At 41.9% G+C, this 20,819-nt stretch overlaps 3 protein-coding genes across 3 annotated transcripts; 2 read left to right on the top strand and 1 right to left on the bottom strand.

The window, feature by feature from the left end:
- The first annotated feature begins 14,514 nt into the window (after positions 1–14,514).
- Positions 14,515–15,349, top strand: LOC108041066 (zinc finger HIT domain-containing protein 3). The gene is made up of 3 exons (XM_017118840.1): positions 14,515–14,817; positions 14,872–15,032; positions 15,085–15,349. The coding sequence occupies exons 1-3, from the start codon at positions 14,750–14,752 to the stop codon at positions 15,285–15,287; spliced, it is 432 nt and encodes a 143-aa protein (XP_016974329.1). The 5' UTR covers positions 14,515–14,749; the 3' UTR covers positions 15,288–15,349.
- A 115-nt stretch (positions 15,350–15,464) lies between these two features.
- On the bottom strand, positions 15,465–20,740 carry LOC108041064. Its single transcript, XM_017118837.1, has 3 exons — positions 20,611–20,740; positions 16,038–17,123; positions 15,465–15,975 (listed from the first exon to the last, which is right to left on the bottom strand). The coding sequence occupies exons 1-3, from the start codon at positions 20,629–20,631 to the stop codon at positions 15,859–15,861; spliced, it is 1,224 nt and encodes a 407-aa protein (XP_016974326.1). The 5' UTR covers positions 20,632–20,740; the 3' UTR covers positions 15,465–15,858.
- Positions 17,475–18,983, top strand: LOC108041065 (cyclin-dependent kinase 5 homolog). Its single transcript, XM_017118839.1, has 4 exons — positions 17,475–17,696; positions 17,763–17,950; positions 18,117–18,481; positions 18,543–18,983. The coding sequence occupies exons 1-4, from the start codon at positions 17,529–17,531 to the stop codon at positions 18,704–18,706; spliced, it is 885 nt and encodes a 294-aa protein (XP_016974328.1). The 5' UTR covers positions 17,475–17,528; the 3' UTR covers positions 18,707–18,983.
- Positions 20,741–20,819: the final 79 nt, after the last annotated feature.

The raw sequence follows: 20,819 nt of genomic DNA, 5'->3' as shown, positions 1-20,819 counted from the left end.
CTAAACACTCAAAGCAACTATGATGGGATTCAAAATTATGTCATAAAATCACAACTAACATTTATTGTATTTTTCCTCAATCAAAATTTACTTGGAATCAAATGCTTAAAATATATTTTTATAGTTAATCAGATATCTAATTATTATCCTATCATTACTTGCGAGTTTAAGAATTTATTTTTATGTTGTCTTAAGAGCTTAAATAGTTTTTCATAGTCTTTCAAATTCAAGAAATCGGTAAGATTTTAATGACTTTCGGAATACTTTGTTATGAGAACGCATGTTTGGCAAGGGTGTTTTAAGTTTCAGATCACGAGAGATTGTTTTTCTTTTCTAGTTCCCTTATAACCCCCCTCCCTCCCCTCTTTTTTCTGGCAGCGAAGACGACAGGCAAGTGAGCCCCGGCTTTGGCACTGACTTGGCTTCCCTCCCTTTCGCATAAGCTGCCTAAAAGGTGCAAAAAGTAACTGCCTTAAGCTGCTTTATTCTTGCCCTTGTCCCCCAGTCCCTCCCTCCCCTCCCTTCCTTCTGGCCACCCTACCTGCATCATTTTTTATAGCTGGCTAGAAGAATTATATTGTTGACAGTTGTCACATGCGGCGTATGCGTAATTTTTGGCGCAGCAAAAACTTTGCGAAGACTTTTGAGGCTGAGTTGGCGCTTTTCATTAACTGCTTTTTAATTGCCTGCCAGCTAGTGGACCCTGTCCACATAAATCTTGCTTGAGAGAGAGAGCGAGAGGAGTAGAGGGGAGAGGGCGGGCGAAGGACGCAAGGACCAAGGGGCATGGTCAGAGGACACGCATGCCACTTGTCTTCCACTTACTCGCTTATCCTTTGGCCCCTGCCTCCGGCCAGTCAACAGCTTGTCAAATCGACTTTTAATCTGGTGCATATGGCCAAGACCCAACTGACCGACACTAATGCCCACAGAAGCCCACAGTAGCATCCACATCCACATCCGCCCTCAACCCCCCCGCTCGCCTTCTTGGGGTGACAAATGCCGCACGTTCATTAGAGTTTCGAGCTGCGAAGAGAAGGTGCACGGGCAAAAAGTACAGGTCGTCCATTCCGAGTCTTTTGAAAACAGTTGCTTGGGTAACAACTTATTTGACTGTCTCATTAATTTAGAGACTCCTCTTATAACATTTGTTGACTCAGAAAATAAATATGCTTTTTGGTTGATTGTATATTACATGTTTGTTTATTTTATGATAGGCTAATTATCATATTTTATGCTTATTTTTTGACTCATTAAGAGTGAAGCCAATGCTTACAGAGTTGTTCATTTTATTAAAACGCCTCACTTACAAAAATGTTATTTAAAAGGTAAAGTTATTTTATATATCAATATAGTTTGTGTTCTTTTCCGACTCATTAAATATGATTTAAAATAATTAAAGTAAGAATATACGAGTTAAAAAATTTAAAACTCTCAAATAACATAGTATTGTTTATTATTACTTTGTATATTAGTCAAAGGTGTGATGTCAAAAAAAGGGCATAGTCTTTGTTCTTATGATTTCCGGACTGCAATAAAGCCTATCAATATAATTGAAACCCAAAGAATTCACAATTTTGTTTGGTGTAGAAGACGAGCTGCTGAGCTACGCATTTTTGGTATTCCTCTTTCGGCGTACCAGACTTCCGAGGCTGAAGAGGCGTTTCCAGGACTTCCGATCTGAAGTGTTTGGCCGCCTGGAGTCGTGACTCACCGCTGGGCATCGCAGGTGGAGCATCCTGGAGCACTCAGTAGTGCCTTTCCGGTCAATCAACCCGTGCATGTGTGATCAAAGTGGGAAAGCGCCCCAAGATATCCGTTGCCGGAGATTCAATGACAAACCAGCTCCATAAAGAGCAAAATTACAGGCGACACACGGCTCGCAGGAGGAGGAGTTGCCAAATTTATGCGCTTGTTTGTTCGGCCGATCTGGGGCCAACATGCCCTGGTATTCATTTAACGTTTTATTTATTGCGCATTTCATTGCGGCCAACGGCATGTCAAGTAGTAACATTGCCCCCCGTCCATCGTCCTTCGTCCTTCGTCCTTCGTCCTGGCTAATAGATTGCGGCACACAAATCTTTAAAATTACCCGTGAAACTTTGAAATTAGTCCGGAGCAGAAGGAAATAGCCAAGAAAATCCCCAGACTGGCTGCGGTCCGATTCGCGTCCCGCCTAATTTGTAGTTTGAATTTTGATCAAAGGCCAAGTGCAGGCAGGACCTCTGATTGCCCACAAGTCACTAGTATTGGGGTGAACAGGATAAAGTAACATTAGTGGAGTCAGTTGATTGCTGGATACCCATTACTTGTCAAATTGTATGGCTATAAAGTGCATACATCAATTAAAATAGATAAAAAGGGCATCAAATCAATCAAATTTAATAGAGTGTCTTAGTTAAGTTTACATTTTGAATTCGGGGATTGACACAGACTTTTTCATTTAAGTAATGAACAAGAACGCAATAGTAAAGGCACATAGTAAGTAATCTAACTTATAAGTAATAGTAATTAAATATAGTTTATGGAAAGATGCATTGTTTTTTCTGTAAGGATTCAAGAATTTTCTTCTTTATATTTTTTATTACTTAAGGAAATGTAGCAAAAGGATAATTTCACATATATATTTCTCCAAAAAGTATTTCCACAGCGAATCAAGGCAAATGCAGTATGCCCTTTAGAGTACTAGGTAATGTAAAATAATGTAAAAATGTGTTGCACATGTCCTGGCAATTTCGGGCTTTCTGTGTCTGCTCCGCAAATTGTTTGTCCTTAAAGCTCAAACGCTAATTGAAGGCCAGAAAAGGACTGACTTGGCTGGCACACAATGGTGGAGGGGGGAGGGGAGTGTTTTGGGGTATGGGGTTTTAAGGATGGGGCGAGAATGCATAAACCATCGACCGATCCAGACAGATCGGCTCAGACTCGATGCCTGACAGGCTACACAACTTTTGCAAGCCCCAAATCGCAAAATCCCAGGCATGTGTATGCGCCTATAAAAAAACCAACTGCGAATAAGTAACGTAAAAGTCCTGCCACACACACACACACACACACACTCGCTGAACGTAACGTAAAACGTAAAATATTCCTGAATGCAATTCCCATGCAAACCAACACCGAACCAAAAGCGAAGCAAATGTGTGTGTGTGGAAAAAGTCAAACTACAGCATTGCGGATGTTTCAGGACATTCAACTGCACTTTGACCCATATTCCATTCCATTCTGTTGCAAATACGAGTAGCTGGCTGCAACGCCACCATCAGTGGAGGGGAGGGGGTGGCAAAGGGGGCGGCGGAGCGGCAGGGGGCGGGGCAGCCTCTGCTGGCAGGCTCAGGCGGCGACTGCTGCACGTGCAGGCCATGGCAGGCGATTTTGGTTTGAGTTATGTCCGCCGAAGCCCGGCAAAAACCACTCGCACCTGCACTGAAACAAAAATGATTAAGCAACCGAGAGAATGTTATGAAAATCCAGAAAAAGTTCTATGATAAACCGCCTTTGGCTCTGTATATCAACTTTTGAGACGACAAAAAAAATACTCAAATCCTAGTATATTTCGGTGAGAATATGTTCTCTGGCTTTTTATAAACGACTGTCAAGTTTAGTTTTGAAACTGCATTCAAACTGCCTTATCTTGAGTTTTTTTAACATCTTATCTATTTATAAATGTGTCATGACTGTAATCTTTAGAGATTTTAAAGTTGGTTTGTTAAAGTCTAAAGAGACAAAGACTTTATTTAAATTTATTAAAGATCAAGGCATACATTTGGTTAAAAGACCCTTGGTAAGATATTTGTGATAACACAAGTTTAAATTGCAATAAAAATATCTGTGAAATGTAATCCTCTTTAAATTAAACTTGGCTTATGGCAGATTATAAACCACACAATTTGAACTCGATTATTTGCATGGGTACTTCCAGGTATTTTTGATTGTTCTTAATATACTATATTTTATTTGTATTATATTACATCCCAGTATTTTTTATGGTAAAGTAATATCTCGTTCCAAACGATAATGATGTAAAATGTAATTTTTAAGGCATTTTCCCAGTGTAGGATAACAGGCAAGGGGGTTGAGGGTGGAAGTGGTAGCTCCTGCTGAAAGGTATCTTCTCCTAATCCGAGCAATAAGTAAGCAGCATGTGATTTGGCCCACAGAGCTGCAGGAACATGGCCAAGGCTAGGGAAATACTTGCACGACACTTTAACTCGGTAACCCACAAGGATAACCCACACGGCGACCTCAGCAGGCAGCAAAACACATACAACCATCAGGCGTTTTCCAAAAAATACCAGGGGAGCCCTGGCTAAGGCTAAATATGATTTTATTGGGTAACTATTCGGATTTGTGGCCTGGACGGGTATTAAAACATTTTCTAATTAAAATATTTTTCAATTGAAATACGGCTAACGAGTGGAAATGGACTCAGCTTAGTTTTGGGGCAATTAAAAATGCCAAAGCGTGCACTTCAACCACCTGAGTCTGCTCCCCGAGAACACTGCACTCCAACCGTTTTGGCCACTTTTCCGAAACAAACACAATCATATTTCATCAAACAAAAGGCCGAAACGACAAAACGGACGGCAATAAAATAAAAGGAGAGAGCCAAAGAGCCCAGAGTCCGAGGACGAGGCCGGAAAAGATAAAGCATTCGCCATTGACCAAGCCCAAGCCAAACCAAGAACTGGGGACCATTAGAGCCACGTTATGATCCGAGAGCCGCTTCCCAGGACGCACCGCACATTACAATTTGGCAGCCGTCGCACACATCCGCAATGCCAGGCAATAAACCAAAAAATACGTCAACAAAGAGGCCAAAAGCGAGGCCATCTGGGAGTGGGAGTGGTAGTGGTAGTAATAGTTGGGTGGCCTCGCAATCCCCATACGTGACAGGTAAACGAGGTAATTTTAATTATGGCCAGTCGATCTGCCAGTGTCGTCTTGCCGGTTTCATCAGCATCCGCTTTTAGCCCCCAATTCAGGGTCGTTATGGATGCGCGCCAATACGATATTCGATGTGGTGTGTGTTTGCCTCTTAGCCAAATTACATAAATTAGCCGCGAACGTTCGTTTTTTCCGCCTCGTTTTCGCTGCTGTTTACTTCTTTTTTGTGTGTGTGTTTCCCAGTTTTCCGCTCGCCAAATCAAAGCTGTGGAAATTTAATGGACTCCTGTGTGCAAGATTTCAAAAGGACGCACTCCAAAAACAAACAGACGGCCGGGGGGGCAGTACGTGATGGTTTTTATTCTATTTTTTTGTGTAGAACTGGATGGATGGGCAGTGGCACCGCTTTCCCATCCTTTGGATTCTTTTTGGCCACTGCTACATTACTATTACTGATTTCATTAGGATCCATGGTCGGAGCTTGGCTGTCCTTTGGCTGGGTGTCCTGTTTTCGCCCGCTGTCTTTTTTCCAGCGGTGCACCACTGCGTATACGTAATGTACGTAATGTTGCAGTCGCAATCGTCGTTTGGCCTCATCGTTGTCTGCGGCTGCGACTGCGACTGCTGTTGTACATTTTTGCTGCAGTTTGGGAATTGGTTGGCCCCATCCTTAACCCCATAACCCCTTAACCCCTTGGTCACCCCTCTCTCCCCCTCCCTTGCCGACGATTGGTTGAATGTTTTGTGCATTTTTGCGCATACCTTTGGCATTTTGGCAAAGTCAAAGGTCGCTTCAGCACCACCACCACTACCAATACCAACTCGCTGCCTTGTTGCGTTTCTTTTGCGGTAATAAAATGGAGCCAGGTTGGTCCTGGCAAAATATGGGCCCAGCACAGCTCTCCGTCTCCTTACTCGCACATCGCATCGAAAGAGGTAATTTAATTTATGATGCAGTAAAATTGAAAATCCTCCCGGGCATACCAGGTTGCGGTGCGGTGTGGCATGGGCGATAGTATCTTCTGCCTTTTGGTGACATGCTGCCCGGCCGACAGAGGAGCTTCGAATGGGGAGATGGGGATGTCAGGCAGGCAGGTAGCCAAGCAGCCAAACAGCAGCCAGGTGACACTCACAGATGCCCCGAACTTGTTGGCCCCGGCTTAGAGATTTTGCATGAGAACGCATGTGTCACAGGCATCAGAGGCTCGTTGGCCACGGGGAGTTGGAGAGCATAGGTAAAAGAAGAGATTATTTAAACTTCACCCGTCTAACAGGGATTGCACTTGAAGAGAGTCAAGTCTTCATTCATTAAACTATTTAATTAGGCCTTTTAAAATACTCATACCAATACCAGGAATCATAGCAAATTCATTATTTATTTTGAATAGAAATAATAAATCTGAGATGCAATTTAATTTAAGTAGAGAGAGATAAACAATTGTATTGCTTCTCGACTCAATGTATGATTTTATTGAGAATGTTGGCTTAAGGTTCTTCTTTTTGAGTACCTCTTAAAAATAGGCACAAAAATTACTTCAACTTTACTTACTTACATTTAACAGTTAGCCATTTTAAAAAACTTACTATTTAATCAAGGTTTAGATATTTTTATGCAGCATTGCTTTATTTTATTTATACAGTTCCATCAAGTCGAACTTACATTTGTCAGATTTAGATTTAATCCCAATATTTCGAAGCAAATTTTGTGACTTCTAGCCTTCAGAATCATGACTCCGGGGAGTGGTAAAACCACCGTCGAACTTTTATCAACGCAATATTCCCACAGGAGAGGCTACAAAAAATACGTTAAACTGATAACAGACTGGCCACCACACTGCATCGCATCGCAATGCCTGCCATCGAATGTTCCTCCTTCAGCCATCTCCATTCTCGGTTTCAGTTTCAGTTCGAGTTGCCGGGGATATTGCTGCATCTTCCGCCATGTGGCAGTGCATCCATCTGCGGCTCAGTCGCTCTCCGCGTGGCTTTGCATATTAAATATGCAGCGGAGGCACGCGCGGAGCTCAGCTCAACCACGACAAGGCCATAAAGTACCTGGGAAAGGCCTGCCGCGACATTGCGACATCGCGACACACGCAGTGGCAGCAGCAACAAAAGTTGCAGCAACAACGGCCGCAGGATCCTGCTTTCGAGTGCCACGACTATGGAATACTCAGTGGCTTGAGGTATTAAAAAGAAAACCTTTTCTCAGGATATCCACTAAAATTTTAATTTAATGGACTCATCTGGAAAGATAAATATATTCACATTTTTGTACTACAGAGGTTAAAAAAATTTGCAAGTTGAAAATGATATATCTTTATCATAACTACAATTAGTTCCGTAGCACACATTCTTTAAATATTATTCAATAAATATATATAATTTATTTTTACCCCAAAGAGGACCATGCAATATTAATCGGATTATCTATTTAAGGAAAATGGTGTTAACATAACATTTCTTCATATTATGTTCAAGTTTAGCTTGAGTATCGTGAGATCAAAGTAAATTGTACTATTTTTAACCGAAAATAGGAACTATTAAATTTAAAGTCCCGAATTCTTATGAGTTTTTAGGAATATTAATAGCCTTTCCTCTCTTTTTCCCCAAACTCCATATAGAGTATACCCTGTCTGCGTGTGTTTACAGGGTATTAAAACTGCGCCTATCGCAGGATTCGTAAAAGAATTACGAGCTGGCAACGGTTGCAGGGACTGCAGATGAAACCGGAGCTGGTTACTGGATGGGGATGCTGGGAATACTGGGGATACTGGTAACTGGGGGCCTGTAGATATGACGTGCATCCAATCATTTTAACGCAAATAAACCACAACAGATGGCGCTGCGTGTGCCTTGTAAGTTGATGCACGAGTGGGCGCACAGGGCGGGGAAGGGGGGGGCGTGGCCGGAAGTGACAGATGAGCACAGGTTGCGCCTGCCACATGGCAGCTTATCACGGCATCCTGCTCTGCCCCATGGCCCCTTTTATCCGGCACCTCGTAAGATGGTCTGGTTTATGCTGCGGTCACTTGTGGCATCCCCACTCCTCACCGCCCCACGCCCCCTGCCACGCCCCTTTGTTTGCGCCTTGCAATTGGAATTTTTGTCGCATTTACCAAAGTGCAGCGAAGGCGAGCGGCTGCTGCAGATAAATCTCATGAAATAATTACACGTGTTACTGTAAATGCTGTTAAATTGCCACCCCTCGGAATCCCCTTTCCACTTTAGCACTTGCAAAAAATGGGTGTTAATAGGGGCTTACAATTAGGAACTACTCTTTGAGAAATAAGAAATGCATTCAAGATTAAATAAAATAGCCAGCAAATATAAGTAAGTAAATACGGAGGTTAGAAATGAGTTAGCAATGTAATAATCAACAAAACAAGTATCTAAAGTTAATAAAAAATACACAAAGTTCTTTATTTCCCCAGTATTCCCAGCTTTAAAATATGTAAGTAAGAAACCCACCAAACATTCAACATTATAAATAAGAATTATTATTTCTATTAAAAATCAAGAGGAAAGTACAAATAATTTTAATATATTTTATATAAAGTGTCAGCAAGAAAATAGAAAACATTTATCTGGGAAATTTGTTGATACATTTTTTATAGTTTAAAATGCAGCTTAAATGTATAATAAATTATGTTAAAATCAGGTGAAATAATTTTCCCCAAGTGCATGGGCTTTTACCCTCGCTGGCTGGCAAGTCGAAGCCGGGCCATGTAAATGCATTCATGAATGAGTGGACTCTCGTGGACTCCGGGTTGCATAAAAGCCGACGCCGACGAGCAGGATCTGCGAGTGTTTCAATTTGCGCCCAGACGAGGGGCGTTCGGCGAGGGGGCGTGGCAGGGGCGGTTTAACCGCAGGACTTATGCCCAATTGGGAAAATTATTTTGTGCCACTGCGGCATGAAAAAAGGCAAGAGGCGAGTTAATAACGCAGTCGGCAGTCGGCAGTCGGGTAATTTAAAAAATAAATTGAATATCAACTGGACGGTCGGCTCATTAGCGGTCAGTGCTGCCAAAAAAAACAGAGTGTTGCCTACATTTCTGGGCCAGTGTTAATTGCAAATTAGACTGCTGTATATTAAGGCATGGTTATTTCAACCGCAGAATGTTTGCAGTCCACCCCACTCTCCGCCCCCCACCTCACTTTCCCCAAAAATCTCTCTTTCCGGATCTAGAAAATCGGTTTTATATATTTTTCGACTTTTGGCGCAACGCCGCCGCATTGAAGTAATCACATAAATCACGCAACGCTTCGAGGCTGTAAAAGCGTCGCCAGCTCCCATTATGACTCACAGATAAAACGATGCCGATGTCGATGGCGATGCATAGAAATAAAAATAAAGACCCAGTGGCAGCGACTGCTCTATTAAGCATAATGCGGCCATAAAGCCATTCGAGCCAATCGAGTCCAGAGTCCTGCGTCCTGCGTCCTGCTTCCTGCGTTCGCAACTGGATTGGGTGGCAGGGATTTCAGGGGATTTAGACCGGGAGATGAGCACTCTACACTCCGCGCCAAAGGATTACGCCAAGGTATGGACAGCTCCTAATGATTGATGGCCCATTGCGGCCAATTCTTGGCGCTGGCTTTGTTTCGCTTCTATTGCATCCGCCGCTGCCTGTGGCGCCTCTCAATAAACCGAAGCCGTGGAAACCGTAAATCATTCCCCTCCGTTGCGTGCCAAGTCATAAATACCACGGTCGCCCCGCTCCTCCTTTATTTCGCTTAGAAAAGTTCTTCTAAAGCGGCCTGCAGCTTTTTAATTAAGGCGCAGTGCAACAAGAAAGAAACAGTCAAAGTCGAAATAAAAACACAGCAAATCTAACAAGTATCCATGACCCAAGGCAGCGATTAGTTGCCCTAACGGCTCTAAGTTAGGTATTACTCATGGCTAATTGGTTGGAAATATGCTTTAACAAGCAACTTTGGGTTGAAGCAAAGGGCCGAAATCAATCCTTATTTGAGACTATTATTTCTGGAATACTACGCTATTTTGTATGCAACTTGGTTAAATAGAGTTTGATTTTATTTTTCAACTTGGCTGATTTTTGTACCTTGTGTGGATACATATTAAATATAAATAATAGTAGTATGTTAAAAACAAATATCTTAAAATTAATAATTATTATTTGAGACTACTAGTTTTAAAAAACGATGCTATTTTGTATCAAATTTGTATGAATAGAGTTTGGTACTATTTTTTTAAATTGTCTAAAGTGTATACATTGTGTGCACTAGAGTAAAAAGTTTTATATATGTCGTTTAAACATAAATGAAAATAATAATATTATTTTAAAAATTAATCAAAAATGAATATTAATAAAAATCTGTATTTTGTAGCCTCTTCATTTAAAAATTCCTTATAATGTTTCATCTCTGGTTTTTGTTGGACTGTCAATCCGGTTTGCCAAACTGCCCTGGAAAGTTGAGCTACCCTTTTAGATGACAAGCGTTATCTGCAACATAAGGACATAAGGAGGACTGGGGCAGGTTCGGGAGGAGCAGCCAGAGCCGCAGCAGCAGCGGCGGCGGAAAGACAAATGGCCAAGGCGCGAAATGTTTGACAACATCGCCGGACTGCAGTCCGCTGCCATCCATCAAAGCGGGCTGCAAACTGCGAACTGCGAACGGCGTACTGGGGAGCGGGCAAATTGAAATGACTGCCATTGCAATTATCGCCTCAGCATCGCTGGGGAATCCCCTTCAACCGCCAAAGACTAAAGGCCATTTCCCGCTAGATTAGGCCCACTGACAATACATAACCGAATTAGCGCCACGGGGTCGCATTTTTACGAGTATACGAGTTTGACAATTTTCGGGGTTCCCCTGTTCCGCAAAAAAAGAGGCACTTTTATCTTTTCTCATCCTGCTGCTGCTGCCAGTCATGCATCATTCCCGGCTGCAGCCTGTAATTTCAGCACATTTCGCCGGGGCGCCCCAAGAACACCAGCGAACTCGACTCCAGTGGACTGCATCTTTTCGTCATGCAGTTAGATTTATGAACCTCCGGACTCCGAACTCCGTCCGTTTCCACTCCTCCCCTTCTACCCGGCCGTATTGTAAATCATTTCCAAATTATTTAGTCGCTCTCGGTTCATATATATATTCATATTTTTGGCGCCTTTGCTCGACGGCGTCGAATGTGGCACGTGATTGCGTTATAAATTACAAGCCATTGGATTCATATAGTGCCGGCCCATTCCACTGCCTCGCCGGAGTCTCCTGCTGATAGTTAATGTGTCCTGGTATCCGGACGGAATTTCGAATTATTTTCGAATCCATTTGATGACCCACTAGTCCACTATCCAATCCCCCGAAGAATAGCAATCGAATCGGCTGACAGATGTCGCGATTGCATGCCTGCCAGCGCCCAATATGCCCATATGCCCAGTATGCGTTTGCCTGGAAGCATTACGGGCCCAACCCGCTAAGGCGGAAACAACAAGAAGTCAGGTTTGAGCTCCTCAAGCTATAAATAATATATTTACTTTTATATTTACTACCGAAAAAGTAACAGTTTAAATTAAATAACCTATAGACTAAGTATAAAATTATTACTTATTAATGTAAAGCCTTTCTTTGGAGATTTATTAAAGATTATTCTTCTGTGGGGTTATTTTGATAGCAAAGGTTTAGTTTTAAAACTTTGGAAGGCATTTAGTTAATAGGCAACTTATTAAGAAGTTTTCGTGCATCAATAGTTTTATTTCCATGAATACTATTTTCAGTTTATAGGTTACCAACCCATTTTATAATCCAAATTTCTTTGATTTTGAACAAATAATAAAACTCATGTATTATCTTTTCAACTATTTAAAGAAGAATTTTTGTTGCTTAACTTGTAGGTCTGGTCTTTTTTTACAATGTTCAGACTGTAACTATATATATAATATTTTTGTAAATAATATTTATTTAGTTTAGATGTTACAGAACTATCATTTTTGGAAACAATTAAAAAGTGGCAAACTACGATTGGCAATGAACTAATATACTAGTGCAACTAAGAGAAAATATTTCATTGAAAACAAGATCTCCTTTTGCTTAAACAAATTCGCGGTAAGGAAGTTGGACTGCCGAAGTCAGATGTGTTGCATGTAATTTAATATTCATTATATGCTCTATAAACGCTGTGCCACTATGATTGCATGATCTGTCAATCTGCCCAATTGCCAGGACTTCCCCCCTCCCCCCCACCCCTTTCCACCTTTCTACCTTCCAGTTTTTTCCTCCTTTGGCTTTTCGGGCGATAAAAACGAAGCGAAAAGTGCCGCTATCTATTAATATCGCTTTTGGCTTTTTCGCTGGCGGGTTGCTGGTAACTGGTAACTGTTAGCTGGTAACTGGTGACTGGTAGTTGGTAACTGGGTAGTTGGTAACTGGGAAAAGCTGGGAATGAAAAACGCTGAAAACTCCTAACGAACGACACCTGCCCTCGGAAAAGCCGCCTGCTTTTTGCCTTTTGCATTGTGCCCCATTTGGTGGCGTGTGTCTCGCTTTTCTTCTTGCTGTTTGCATTGGTCGCCCCTTTTCCTTTTGGCGATACACCGCTGCTGATGTTGCACGAATGTTGTAAATCAAAAGTAGGCGAGTCACACGAAGGGTCTTCCTGCCCCCTTTCGGACCCCCTTTGCCCCCCCTTGCCGCCCCCCCTTGCCAACCCCCCCCCCCCTCACAGCGCCTCTGCTGCTGCGCCTATTTGACTGGCAGGCCGAGCGGATAACGCTGGCAATTATCGCGCTTGTGCCTCACGAACGGCGGAAGCGGCAGAGGCGCCATCATGTTACCCGGTCCGATTCCGATTCCCCTTCAACCTCCTCTCTCCCCTCTTCCCCCTGCAATGCGAATCCACACCTTCTCCAACCATTGTTCACCGGCATCCTTTGCTTTCCTCTATCCCCTCCCCCTCGCTCTTTTTTCTTTGTGCAATCCAATTGGTAGCACAACAAAAAAAAGAAAAACAAAGCAAAAACCGTAGAAAATAACAACAACATAGTCCGGGCTACAAGTCCCCAAAAAATATGGCAAAAAGGGGGAAAAAGATTCGGCCGTGCACCTAGTAGACCATAGACCACCCCTTCCGGTCAGTCAGTCACTCATTGAAGTCATTTATTGCCACCAAAAGTTTTTCGCTGTTTGCTATACCCTGGCACAGGTTATTATAATTCCGACTAAAAGAAAACACAACCCAGGGAATATAAAAATGGTATAACTTAACTATTTTCTTTCAATTCTATAGATAATACTTCATATTTCATTCATTCACAAAAAAAGCAATTTAATGACCATATTGCAGTGATTTCTGAGATTGATTAGAAATGCAATCGTTAAACAAAAAAATTGATGAATTGGATTACAAGAATTTTTACAAAAAGATGTATTGGACTACTAGAATTTTTGACAATAAAGATTTTTATATTTAGACTATAAAGTTAACTTACTGTCTGACGAGAAATTTATCCTATCAACTTTATATAATACTATATTATGTAAGACAATGATTTCTTTAAAATCAAGTCTTAAGTTATACTAATCAGTTGAAAGACATTTTGTTTAAATTAATTTGCTAAATAAACGGATTACATTAAAGATTTGGGAAATAAGTCATATTCCTGTTATTAATTATAGAAATACTCGAGGGTATTCAAATCGCCTTTTTTGTGGTTTTTGCTCTTAGCCAACTGTACTTATCTGTGGACCTGGAGCGGATCTGGACGACGATTCCTTCCCGGGGAGGTCCTTTCCGTTCCATTCCACACCGTTCCAGTCCGTTCCGTGTGCAGGATGTGTTTACAATTTGTGGACACGCCGACCGTCATTTGATTGCTGCCCTCTCGCTTGTCGAATTCTCGGTTAATTCGCCAGGTGCCTTCAGACTGCGCATTGCCGTGGGGCAGGGGCTGCGGGGGGCGTGACCGGGTGGGGCGGGAAAAGGTTGCGGGGGAAGGGGCTACCATGATAAGCGGCCCTCGTTTGTTTGCTCAGGAGCCGCACGGAAGATGACGTGCCCGGGATGGCCCATAAATGAGACTGGCTAAAGCAAACAACACCGGATACGGAGGATACATACAATCAAATAAACCTGGCCGAAACCGGAAAAGGGCAGAGCGACTCTATGGCCACCTTTATCTGACCAAATACACCTTGTACTTTGTATTTGTATTTATATTCGAATATTTTCTAAAGCGATCTGAGTCTAAAAAACTTTTCCAAATTCGAATTCTAGTTTACAAATCAAGACAGCAGACTTCATGGTAAGCTAAAAATACAAATAATTATGAATTATTAAATTCGTATTTGCTATTTTGCAAAAAAAAAATTTTATTAAGGCTTTTGGAAATTCAAATGTACTAAAGAGTCGCGTGATTAGCCTCAGTCCTATATAGCGTTTTAAAAGTAAATTTATGTAATTTTTTGGTTAAAATTAATGCGACGTTACTACTAAAAGGGTATACATTTCTGATTAAATCCAGCAAGAGGATCGTAATTACCATAAACATTAAACATTTTAGAATTCAAATAAAAACGGGACTATCGAGTTCCTGATGTTGAAAGCTGACAGTTACAAAACTCAATTGAAAAACTGTCAGTAGAATGGATTTTATTATTTCGTAGGATTTCGTTCATTTTATTTATTTACTAAATTGCAATGAAGCCGCGTGATCTAATGCGTATTTTGTTATTGTTCTGCTTGCGATTTGTGATTAACTTTTTTATTCTCTACCGCCAAAAAGAAAACGGCGTTACAGAAACGCAGCAACGGCCTGGGATTTAATGAACAGACAAAAACTGAATGATGTGTCACTCGTACATATGTTTTTAGTTTGCACGCTATTTTTGTTTTGATGAGATGGAAAACTGCATTAATTGCGAGGAAACCACGAGGAAATACAAATGCAGCAAGTGCTCGGCGCCTTAGTAAGTAGCATTTAGTTCAGTCTACTAATAGATTAATTAAAACCACATTTACAGCTGCTCTGTTGCCTGTTATAAGGCCCACAAGGACTCGCCCCAATGTTTGGCCAAGGATTTGGTGGGAAAAAAGGATGAGCCTGCATTCCAAGAGGAACCTACTCTCCATGTACCCTTTACCACCGATGACACTGTGCCTGCGGATAAGCTACAGCACCTAGGTGGGCTTGGTTACCCAGTAAATCATCCTTTTTTAACTGTGTTTTCCCACAGAAAACTGCCCGAATCTGCGCAACTTGCTCCATAATCCGCACCTGCGCTCGCTTCTCCAGCAGATCGATGTCGCCATCAATGCTCAGACGGCCATGATGGCCGCCATGCAGGAGCCACTGTTCCTGGAGTTCGCGAATGCCTGTCTGCAGGTTGTGGAGCCCATGTCGGATTCGGAGCGCGCCGAGTTGGAGTTGTGCTCCTGAGATTCACCCACCATTCCCTGCTCCAATGCCTTAATAAATTTAGCCATATATTTTGTAACTAATACAGCTAGAAATCTTCTTCAGACTCTGGGTCGGCTGGCTTAGAGTTATTGCTGCAGATGGAAACTACAATGGTTATATAGGAACTTAGAGAAATTAGGAGTACTACAAACCCACCATTCTTCCCCCTGTCCAGTTTGTGGGCCTGGAGAAAATCCTGTCCAGGAGTCGCACTTCGCGAGGCTTCGAGTCTTGGGGATAAAGCTTGCCTCTCGTGGAATTGGGAAGTTGTGGTGTCTTGAAGTCAGCCTTGGATAACCGAAAAGGAGGATGCTTTCTTAAATCATGAAAGTGTGAAAGCGTGCTAGTTACACTTCTTCCAATTTTACACCCAATTCTTAGCCCAGGTAATCTAATTATAGGTTTCCGTCGCAGTAACATAAAGTTTATTATTCAGTAAGTACAGCTTTACTCGATACTAATGTAGTATCTAATAACAAAAACTTAACAAAATGGCACTGCCATTTAAATTCGAATCAAGTTACAAATTAAGATATTCAATATTATAAAGTCAGTCGAAATAAATAGAAACTGGTTCAGAGCCATGACTGATAATTGGATGCTCCATGTGAAGCTTGAAATACGGATGTTCGCCCTCCACTATCCATATTATATTTGTAATCTGCTCCTGTAAACAAAAACATTATAATTGGATAATAAAAATAAGTGATTCTTTTTAGACTTATGTACGTATTCATCTTCATTACAGACGAGGTTTGGACCCAAAAAGATATGGAGTGTGTTATGACGGCCCTTGGCAATCTCCAGTGGAAAAAATGTGAATTCCTCAAAACCAAACTTGCAATCACTAAGGCCTAGGATCTCAGTAGTCTTTAGACTTCTTATTATTTGCTTAAGGCCAATCTTATCGATGCAACAGTACTTAAAATATATTTCTTTGATCTCATCAAAATTTAACACGTTTCTGCTTTCTCTATTTACATGGAAGATCTTTGCCACTTTCAGGATTTCAGTTTGAAAATTACGGCTGAGAATCTCATTAAGTTCCCCATAGAAGTTTATCTCCACAGTTTTGATACTACGTTTCGCATATCTCAACACTGCCCCGACAAAAGGCCCGGACACTTGGCCACAAAGAAACAGCTGCTTCAAGTGGGTGAGCTTTTCCAAATTCGGCAGGAACAATATTCTCATTTCCTCCATGTCACACTCCAGCACCTCTAAGTTTTTTATCCCCTCCAAGGGCAAACTGATATTCCCAAGCAGACTTCTGTGAAACAATCCCAATTTAAGACTTTTAATGTTTCTAGTATTCAGTATGTGAATCAGGCTGCTGACTTCGAAATTATAGCAGTGAGACACAACTATGTTTTCCAGGGACTGGAATCCTGTCATGCCCTCACCGGTAAAACTTCCATGGGGACTGAATGTTTGCAAGTTAGGAAAACTCCTAATCATTTTTGCTAAATCCGAATCATTCAACGTGAACGAGTTCGTTGAGAAGCGGAAATCATTGAGTTTTGGGAACACATAGTTGGTAAGGACATCGAAGTTTGATCTCCTTTTCATCTTGATCCTGAGAGAATTAAGAGTTCTTTGAGTGCTTCCAAGGAAGAAGCGGAGGTCCTCGTCGTCCAAATGCAATTCGATTAGGGAGAGATTAACAGATTTATTATGAGACCGCCAGACATGGGGCATTACTTTCAGGAACCGAAGATGCACGTGCGTCAACTTCAGCTGGGTTTGCAAGTCGAGATGTCCCACGATACGGATCAGCACATTGTCTGGCAGACCTAACAGTCCAGGCCTGTCATCCTGTGAAATAATTAATAAAGCCAGAATACCTTTATAATATAATTTTCTTAAATTTAAAATATATATTAATGAATTTGAATACTAAACAAAACTAAAATTAAGTTATTGGCACACAAAATATTCAAATTTTGTACTTGCCTTTAGTTTTAAACTAATATTGGAATAAGATTTTAAAAACCACAGTTTTTTCAAACATATAACGATTCTTTTGGTAATATTTAAAGATGTTATAGACTTCAGAGATAAAAGAAACATTGATGTTAGCATCGTTAGCGGAGACACCAACCGCTTGCGAAGACATCAACAGTATCGATAGTTGGCTAGGACTTTTATCGATGTAATCATCAATGTTTCTCCACCTCTAATTAGAACCCAGCTAAAATCCGCAGAAAAACCAGGATCAGGATGCAGAAGTACGACAAGATGGAGAAGATCGGGGAGGGCACCTACGGCACGGTGTTTAAGGGCCGCAACCGCGACACCATGGAGATCGTGGCCCTAAAGCGCGTTCGCCTCGACGAGGACGACGAGGGAGTGCCCAGCTCCGCCCTCCGGGAGATCTGCTTGCTGAAGGTGAGTGGGAGGAGCAAGGCCAGGATGCATGTGGCCATAATCTAATCCCATGGCTCCAACCCGCAGGAGCTGAAGCACAAGAACATCGTGCGCCTCATAGACGTCCTGCACTCGGACAAGAAACTCACCCTGGTCTTCGAGCACTGCGACCAGGACCTCAAGAAGTACTTCGACAGCCTCAACGGGGAGATCGACATGGCCGTGTGCCGAAGCTTCATGCTCCAGCTGCTCCGCGGACTGGCCTTTTGCCACAGGTATATCCATGGACTGCGTCCGAGGGATTGCGAGTGTCATATTCTCATTAGAGATCACATTTGCATTTAAACTGAATGTTGATTAATGAACAGAGGAAACCTTTAAACCCTGAAATTGAAAATCAAAGTTCTTTGCCCATCCTAATATAATAATACTATCTTGCAGCCATAATGTCCTGCACCGCGATCTGAAGCCCCAGAACCTATTGATCAACAAGAATGGCGAACTGAAGCTGGCTGACTTTGGTCTGGCTCGAGCCTTCGGCATCCCCGTGAAGTGCTACTCCGCGGAGGTGGTGACTCTGTGGTACCGACCACCCGACGTTCTGTTTGGAGCCAAGCTATACACCACCAGCATCGACATGTGGTCGGCCGGATGCATCCTGGCGGAGCTGGCGGACGCTGGACGACCGCTGTTTCCCGGCTCCGATGTCCTCGACCAGCTGATGAAGATCTTCCGAGTGCTGGGCACCCCCAACGAGGACTCCTGGCCGGGGGTCTCGCACCTCTCGGACTACGTGGCGCTTCCATGTGAGGCTTCAAGAGCTATATTCTTATGGTAGTACTGAACTAACCCACATTTACTTGGCAGCCTTTCCGGCCATTACCTCGTGGAGCCAACTGGTGCCCAGGCTGAACTCCAAGGGACGCGACCTGCTGCAAAAGCTGCTCGTCTGCCGGCCAAATCAGCGGATCAGCGCCGAGGCCGCCATGCAGCATCCCTACTTCACGGACAGCAGCTCTTCGGGGCACTAACATGGAATCGAGTGGGTTGGCATTGGTATGGGCCACGTACTTTGATTAGACTTAAGCCAAACCCCTAACCTTGTCTAGCTATGAAATGCGTAGATCTTCGAACAGTATCTGTGTAGTAGGCATCGATTATAGACTAGGATGAACTGTCCTTTGTTTTTTGCAATATGTTTTTAGGCTAGGTTTTTAGTTGCCAAAGCAAAATAACAAAAAAAAAGTTTGATTAAAGACAATCCTTAACAATGTGACACTTAATATAGCCATTTAGCTGCCAAATTAATCGTTAACGTTTTAGTACGGGTTCATTTTTCTTTGTTTAAAGATCTCATTTTAATTCCTTTGGCATTTTTATACCCTTGCAGAGGGTATTATAATTTTGGTCAAAAGTGTGCAAAGCAGTGAAGGAGACATCTCCGACCCTATAAAGTATATATATTCTTGATCAGGATCACTTCCTGAGTTGATATAGCCATGTCCGTCTGTCTGTTTCTACGCAAACTAGTCTCTCAGTTTTAAAGCTATCGAATTGAAACTTTGCACACACCCTTCTTTCCTTTGCACGCAGTATATATGTCGGAACGGCCGGGATCGGCCGACTATATCCTATAGCTGCCATATAACTGATTGATTGGAAATGCCATAAATTTGATGTTTGTAAAGTTAGAAAGTTGGGATTTTCTATGGGTTTTATATTTGGCTAATCAATCCGACCTACCAAATTTCATATGGATCGGCCGACTATATCCTATAGCTGCCATATAACTGATTGATCGGAAATGCCATAACTTTGGTGTTTTTAAAGTTAGGAAGTTGGGATTTTTATGAGTATTAAGAATGCATCATATGAATAATTTTGGAGAATATAATTTACAGAGTATTCTGCAAGGGTATATCAACTTCGGCTCCGCCCGAAGTTAGCTTTCCTTTCTTGTTATACCCGTTACTCGTAGAGTAAAAGGGTATATTGTATTCGTGCAAAAGTATGTAACAGGTAGAAGGAAGCGTTTCCGACCCTATAAAGTATATATATTCTTGTTCAGGATCACTAGCCGAGTCGATCTAGCCATGTCCGTCTGTCCGTCTGTCTGTCCGTATGAACGCTGAGATCTCGGAAACTATAAAAGCTAGAAGATTGGCATTTTGTATGTAGATTTTAGGTGTTCCTACGCAGCGCAAGTTTGTTTCAAAATGGTGCCACGCCCCCTCTGACGCCCACAAGCCACAAGCTGTGGCCACAGTTTTGATGCTATTATGAAAATTTTAATTGATATGTATTTGTTTCGTCAATACCTATCGATTGGCCTAATAAAAGTTTGCCACGCCCACTCTAACGCCCAAAAACCCATTAAACGCTTAAGCCTGGCTAGCGCCTACATTTCCGCCTTTCATGGCGCCATCTAACGGATGACTTTGGAACAGCTGGCCAAGGTGCTCAACAGAGTCAACGTTAATTTTCGATAAGGATTTCTATTAAAGGAAATTGCGATGGTTTTCATTTGTCAATACCGAACTATATCCCAAGAACTATGCAAATCAAATCAAGTTAGCCAAATTGGAGGTCTGAGTCAAACAATGGCGTATGTGTGTATGTATGTAAGCATATACATATGTATGTATTTACATTGTACACAGTTGCAATTGTTTAGCTGAGTAACGGGTATCTAATAGTCGAGGCACTCGACTATAGCGTTCTTTCTTGTTTCTTACTATTTTTGTTATTTAATTAAGGTTTGAAAATATGGTTTATAATTGTCAAAGATTTCTGGTTTCAAAAGTGATTGACAACGGATAACAATTCAGAGATAAGCGAGTTTTAAAGAAAATTTTTAAAACTTAAGCATTAACTAACTTAAGACCCAGATATTCAAATGTATCTTAGTTTTGTAGACTAATAAAAAGGCACTTACCGAAGCACTACTTTCAAGCATTTCGAATCTTTTTCAGAGGTGTTTCCGAACCACCGGAACCACAGAATTTAAACCACCGAACCAGCCTCAAACAAAATATGGTTAAAGAATTTGATAAAGAGCTTTGAAGAGCACGAGAGAACTTTTTATTTTGCTACGTAGAGGTGGAAAATCATCGATGTTTACCTACATCGATGTTTCGATGTTTT

The sequence above is a fragment of the Drosophila rhopaloa genome, unplaced genomic scaffold, assembly GCF_018152115.1.
Source record: "Drosophila rhopaloa isolate 14029-0021.01 unplaced genomic scaffold, ASM1815211v1 contig_115, whole genome shotgun sequence".
NCBI lineage: Eukaryota > Metazoa > Arthropoda > Insecta > Diptera > Drosophilidae > Drosophila > Drosophila rhopaloa.
This window is presented reverse-complemented; position numbering and strand designations above follow the sequence as displayed.